This window comes from Palaemon carinicauda, chromosome 26, assembly GCF_036898095.1.
Source record: "Palaemon carinicauda isolate YSFRI2023 chromosome 26, ASM3689809v2, whole genome shotgun sequence".
NCBI lineage: Eukaryota > Metazoa > Arthropoda > Malacostraca > Decapoda > Palaemonidae > Palaemon > Palaemon carinicauda.
In genome coordinates, this window is record NC_090750.1 from 72567683 (window position 1) to 72575250 (window position 7568).

The 7568-nt window shown below is 35.7% G+C and overlaps 1 protein-coding gene across 1 annotated transcript in view; it reads right to left on the bottom strand.

The window, feature by feature from the left end:
- Positions 1–7501: 7501 nt before the first annotated feature.
- LOC137619986 (rho-associated protein kinase 2-like) overlaps positions 7502–7568 on the bottom strand; it is a 1176-nt gene continuing 1109 nt past the window's right edge. The window contains exon 1 of the mRNA XM_068350267.1: positions 7502–7568. This exon is cut by the window's right edge and continues 1109 nt beyond it. Coding sequence (XP_068206368.1) covers positions 7502–7568 — 67 coding nt within the window.

Here is a 7568-nt window from a genome sequence, read left to right on the forward strand (position 1 = left end):
AATCTAAACGTCAATATCCTTCTGTATAAGGTAAACAGAGAAGCAAATAGACTAATTACCATTGTCTCAAGTAATTGCCCGAGGCTTTGTGCATAAATGAGATCATATCGGTTGCGCAATCACGTATGCAAAGTCCAGCGGGCCCCGCTGTTTGCGAAGCCTTTGTCCACTCTGTTGTGCAACAACAAACTTCCTCTTTGCAAACATCTGTAAATCAACTTTGGGAGTTGCTCGCCCCATGTTAGCAACTCGGAGATAGTAATTTGATATCCTTCATTGTCGCTCTACGTTAGAACTGATTGGTTGATTGGTTTTGTTCTTTGTAATTGTAGTTATCAGAGAGACATCATTTGAAAATGGAATTTCTTGTATTAAATCTTGCTACTTCCTTGCTGTTTTTTTCTTTTATCTTCTCGTCGATTTTCTCATACCTGTCTTGGTGTCTTATTTAAGTACAGTTAATATCAATTTGGTTTTTCTTTCACTTTGCTTCATCTCATTTCTAAAACTTTAATTCTGCGCACGTCCAGAGCATTTACGTAAAGTGTGTTTAGAAAACTCATATAATTTATTGCACATAACATTTGGGCAAAACTTCTAAAAAATTATACGATTCTGGACATAAGAATCTTTCGAGGGATAAGCTCTCTCTCTCTCTCTCTCTCTCTCTCTCTCTCTCTCTCTCTCTCTCTCTCTCTCTCTCTCTCTCTCTCACACACACACACACACACACACACATATATATATATATATATATATATATATATATATATATATATATATATATATACTGTATATACACATTTATATATACATATATATATATATATATGTGTGTGTGTGTGTGTGTGTGTGTGTGTCTGTGTGTATATATATATACCGTCTATAAATTATTTTTTTCAAATTAAAATTGACATATATTTCCTAGTAATCTTAAAATAATGCTATTGATTAAACTTTACAAAGAAAATATTGCAGTTTTTCTCCAACTTATAAACTTTCAAAAAACGAACCTTTAGTTAAATTCAGTGTCCTAACTATAGTTTACTCTAAACCGAATCCTTGATAGTGTTAGAAAATGGATGACATTTAAACAACTAAAATTGAATGAGAACAAAACTGAATTCATGGTGGTGGGCAAGAGAAACAGCGTGAGAAACTTAGGTGATATTCAAATGAACATGAATAATGACTCGGTGCCGATATCTAGTAAAGTTCGAGATCTAGGTGTATTTCTTGACTGTAACCTGTCTCTAAATGCCCAAATACATAATGTAATAAAAACTGCTGATTATCATCTTAGAAATATTGCGTTTATAAAAAATACCTGAGCGAAAATTCTGTAAAGAAACTTGTCGTAAACTGTGTTCTTACCAGGATTGACTACTGCAACTCTATCTATTACAATTTACCAGAAGTGCAACTTAAGATATTACAAAACATGAGCAGAGGAGCAAGACTGATAAAAGGTGTCCCACCTAGAGAAAGGATCACCCTTATACTAATCGATTTACAATGGCTGCCGATTAAGGCGAGAATTGAATTTAAAATATGTACAATAACCCACCAAGTTATAAGAACCAGGCGTCCAAAATACTTAAGGCAATTGCTACTTATTGCGCAGCAACACAAATCGTGTCGACACGAGAACAGTTACTGATGGCTTCAAACTGTTGGAACCTAGATTTATGTCTACTTTAGGCTCCAGAGCCTTTAAATATGCGGCCCCGAGACTATATAATAAGCTCCCACGAAACATTCGAATGATTGAAGACATGAAGGCTTTCAAGAGGAAACTGAAGATTTTCTTATTTCATGAACAATACGCAATATGAAACGTTAAAAACTCTGAATGAATAAGGTGGAGGTCCTGTAGAGAGTGGGATTCCCCTGCTGTATGGGACCGGAAAAACAGCCATCAAAGTAAGTAAGTACCTCTTACCTGTACTCTACCGAATGGTAACATGGCTAGGTTTCTTTGTAACTCTTCCCGTTTCAAGGAACAATGGCCGGTTTGTGTTATGTTTAAAGGTTTAAATGCCGCTCATGAATGGCAGAGGCAAGGGACAGTGACATTGTCCTAGCAAGCAAGACAATGTCCTTGAGACTGACCCATATATACATATGATCAACGTCCAAGCTCCCTCTCCATCTAAGCTACGGTCAGGCAATGGCTGCTGGTGACTCAGCAGGTAGACTTATGAGCTCCCCTAAAACCCCTACCCTTAGCTCAGAAGGATGGTGAGGTTTCAGTCACTAAAGGAGCTAACGAGGTTGAGTGAGACTCGGAGTCTCGAACCCCAGTCTGGCGATCACCAGTCATGGACGTTACCAAACAGGAGTCCCAGATACACCTCACTCCGAAGACGTGCATCCTGTGACGTCCTTTACTCGCGGCGAGTAACCAGATGGTAAAGGCAGAGGTGGTGGGCGAGATGAACCGCATGAACTCTCCGCTCAGTAAGGGTGCGGCTGGGTGTACTTTTCCAGTGCAAGGTTTGCCCAAATTTCCTGTGTCCAACTGTACATGGAAAAGTGTGCGAAGTTAAATGTGATCTCCGACTAAGTGGATCTGATGCAAATTATGATTCCTAAAATATAAATTCCACTTTCGCTATTTTAGCTCAAGTCACAAAAGATAGGCAACGATTTGCTATACTGTGCACTTAGGAATGGTAAAATCGTGCTTCCTATAAATATTTTCATATGAAATTGAAAATCATAAGGATATAATTCTCTATGATTATAAACACATTCCCGCAAGCAGTCTAATAATAAAGCAAAAAAACTGGTTCCATGGATATATATATATATATATATATATATATATATATATATATATATATATATATATATATATATATATACCATGATATGCAGAAGAAGCAGTCCTAGATGAAAAACGAGTTCAATGTTTTTTTTTTTTTTTTTTTTTTTTTTTCAGCCTTGAAAATATGAGTAGTTTCGAAATGTCGGCATTAAAAATATGAAAGATGTTGTCCAGCCTATTCATTTAACTAATTCATTCATATTACATCTCTTAGACATAAAAACAAACAAAACTTGCGCAACCATGAAGTCAAACGAGCCACAAAGGGTTTGTTTCGCCAAAATAAAGAAAAACGTACTGGCTATATGAATGAGAGCTGGGCGTGTATACGTTCAAAAGAGTAAACGGAACGTTTTCAGGATCGCCGAATCTCCCTGGGAAAACACAACAGACAAACAGACAAACGGAACAAACGTTCTCCACGGCTGTTGGCTACTCGGCAAATTCCTTGTTGACACGATTATACACCTACCATTCACATCCGCCTGAAGCAGAGTTGCCAGGTTTTCCAATTGAGAAAAGGCCAACGTCTGGTCAACTGCAGCTTTAAAAGGCCAACCTAATAGAAAAAAAGGCCGAAAATATATCCTTTAAAGCTGAACAATTCTAAAAACGCCAAATTTAGGTATCTAGCGCGAAAAAAAGGGCCAAATTTTGAGATTTCTGGCCAGAAAAAAAGGCCAACCTGGCAACCCTGGCAGGCGGGAGGTTTCCGAACGAGAGATGTCAATACGCTGCAGTTGGGTCTTGCCTTCCTTTGCTGCTCCCATTTGTCGGAGATTTCATCTCCTTCTACATCATTTCATCGTTACAATAGCATCTACATTTCATGATTGTTAGCTGTCAGACACCAAACGCCGGACATATTGCTTCCTTTTCTATATGAAGTGGATTTCCAGCCTCCAAGTTGAAGCGCACCGGACCAAAACTTCTTCCTGCCGAAATATCTTCAAAAGTGGCAATATTCCGGGCAAATAATTCTCTTCCTAGTTTCGCTTCGCTGGCGAAGGATGGGCCAGAAAAATATTGCATCACCTGGCAGATATTTTGCCTCTACGATTTTCTTAAAATGTTGATATTCTGTCCGCTTTTCATGCTCTTGTCTATCTCAAAGTGGATAATAGAGACATTCCTCTACATATTTCTTTCGCTCTATTCAAAATAACCATAGAAATTTTTTTTTAGTGAGGCAGATTTGCACCGACTCGCAGGGGTGCCCTTTTCGCTCTGAAAAGTTTCCTTATCGCTGATTGGCTGATTGGTCGGAAGTATTCAGATAAAAACACTTCCAACCAATCAGCTATAAGGGAACTTCTCCGAGCTAAAAGGGCACCCCTGCGAGTCAGTGCAAATCTGCCTCACTATTATAGTATGCTATCTACCGTCGAGTTTCTACTATAGTATGGTATCTACCACAAAGTATGTTAGGCCTATCTACCGTCAATATTAATCCTCCTGTTTGATGAGGATTATCAAACAGATTACTTACCACCAGTATGTTATCCTCATTGGACTTTAATGATAGTTTAATAATATTTATTGGCAGGACAACATGGGTGCATAATTATAAGCAGTTTGTAGGGAAACTTTTATTACAAATTATTCAAAGCTCATCACACAACAATGTTACAAGTTATTCAAATGAAAAATCAAATATTACAAAACTGAAATAAAATAACCTATGAAAAAATTCAATCATAAATTTATTCTATTACTGCTTGTAAACATATCTTACATCATTCAAGAAAGCAGGAAATACATCGTCGCCTTTTCTCAGAACTTTCCAACAGTAATGATCTAAATGGGATTGTAAATGCTGATGAGGTACTCCTTCCTCTCTTCTTTTTCAGTATGTCAATCTTGGCATCCAGCCATGATCGCTCAATAGACTGAGTATGTGCTCCTGAATTTGGGTCCACATAATTCTGTTGATGGTTCACGGTTTTGTGCTCATATTATTATTATTACCATCCAAGCTACAACCCTAGTTGGAAAAGCAAGATGCTACAAGCCCAGGGGCTCCAACAGGGAAAAATAGCCCAGTGAGGAAAGGAAATAAGGAAATAAATAAATGAAGAGAACAAATTAACAATAAATCATTCTAAAATAAGTAACAACGTCAAAACAGACATGTCATATATAAACTATTAACAACATCAAAAACAAATATGTCATAAATAAACTATAAAAACACCCGAGATTCCTTAAGCGCATGTATGCTGGCCATTCATCGGAATGGATTACAGATCCAAATTGGCACTCACGTTGTATGATAGGGATCAACGTTTCCTTATCTCTTCTTTCAACGTAAAAGTACCTGACGTTGTATGATAGGGATCAACGTTTCCTTATCTCTTCTTTCAACGTAAAAGTACCTGACGTTGTATGATAGGGATCAACGTTTCCTTATCTCTTCTTTCAACGTAAAATTATCTGCAATCCAGTCCATTTTTCAACCCAAAAACCCAAGGTCCATCGATGCGAGTGCCATGGTTCTTCTTATTAACAGGTTCAGCATCAGAATCTTCAGAGTTCGGGGGATGGTCGCCAGCCAACAATCGACCACAGTTATACTTACGATGACCAGCAAATCGAGCCTCATCAATCTGTATGGGGTTTTCCTCAGTGCCAACCATTGTTCCTCTAGTTTGACATGAAACCATCACACTACACACTTCCCGACACATTAAACCAATCAGTGACTGTATTAGGTGGTTTCCCAGTTAATTGCATGGTAGTGTTAATTAGGGTTTCGTAAACAAAATAATAAACCAATTCCAAAAATTCACAAAAACTCAGTCTGCTGTTTATCTTTCCATTCAAATCACTAAAGTGAAAAAAACTTGTTTCCTTCCTGAACCGAACGGGTGGTAGATAGCAAAATCGGCGGTAGATAGCATACTATAATAGCACCAACTATTCTCTGTGTGTCAGCAAAGATGTAATGAGCCGTAACCAGAGAGAGGGATCCAATGTGCTACTGTCTGGTCAATCAAAGAACGCAATAACTCTTTAGCTGCAGTACCTCAACGGGTGGCTGGTACCTTGGCCAACCAACTATTTGAAGATGGCAAAAGATTAGGAAGGAGATAGCTCACACCAATTTTAAGATTTTAATCTATTTGGTTATCTAGCCGACTTACTTGTCACATCTGCATGATATTAGTTTCATCACTTGAATTCTAGCTAAAGAATGTTTGCTACTTCCTTTCTGAAATTACGTGGTCTGCCTCATTAAGTTATACTCTGTGAATGCAATTCTTTATACGTGTGTGGTGGGGGTGGTATGTATGTATGTATGTATGTATACACACATATATATATTTACATAGAAAATATATCTATATAGGTATGCATACAAACCAACATACACACATATATAGTTATATATGTGTGTATGAATGTGTATGTATACATATGCATGCACACGCGCACAAACACACACATACAAACACACACACACATATATATATATATTTATATATATATATGTATATATATATATATATATATATATATATATATATATATATATATATATATATATATGTGTGTGTGTGTGTGTGTGTGTAAAACTGTTTATGCACGTATTTGAATGCATATATATATATATATATATATATATATATATATATATATATATATATATATACTGTGTATATATATATATATATATATATATATATATATATATATATGTATATATATATATATATATATATATATATATATATATATATCTATATATACATATACATACATATATATATATATATATATATATATATATATATATAAAGTTTACATACATATACATAAGTGTATAACTGAGACAGGGACGATAAATGGTTAAAACGTATTTACAACAGAAATGTCCAATTTTTTTTTTTAAATCAAAAAAACTTTTAATCTGATATTTTGAGGGAAGCGAGAACGAAAATAAAATGTTAAAAACAGTTTAGGAAATCTTCGTAATCTCAGTTTAACCGATCTACACCCACTTTTTAGCCTTTAACTTTACTTCCCTTCCCACTTTTTTTTTTTTTTTTTCATCTCGCTGACCCTTTTCATTTGACTTTTACTACAAAAAGCAACAACTGATTTCCTCTTCAATTGCTCTTTGGCAGCGATGGGTCTCCCCGGCCCCCTTGCTTGACAACATGGCCTGGATATCATCAAGCGTCTTCATCGTCAATTAGATCCACCAGTTCTAAATCCTCTTACATCCACGAACAGTCATCGGTGAGCAATTAAAATAACCATTAACGATTTTCAGTAACTAATTCTTCTTCAAGGAAACATTATGAAAATATCTTAAAATTTTCGTAAAATAAGCGTTAATTCTTTCAGTTACGATGTGCTTTTATGAAAAAGAAAAAAAAAAGGTGAATGTGGATGCCTGTATTTGTATATTTTTCAAATAAGAATTTTTGTTTGATATCATCACAATAAGATACCCAAGTTTAAATTATTGCGTTATCAAGTTCGCAATTAAATACATAGTTAATAGAGTCAATTGGGCACAAAAATCAAATTTCTGTGGTTAATGAAACAGAAAAATAATTACAAACCTTTATTACAAATAATTCCTTTTATATATTTACAAAATAAATTTCAACATACTAAGAATGAGCATTCCTTTAAAAACTTAAAATGAAACTTTGTTCCTTCCTATGGAGCCCCATTGGCGAGCTGGTCGTCAGTTTTCCTCAGGCCAAAGGCCACACCTTGGCGCCAT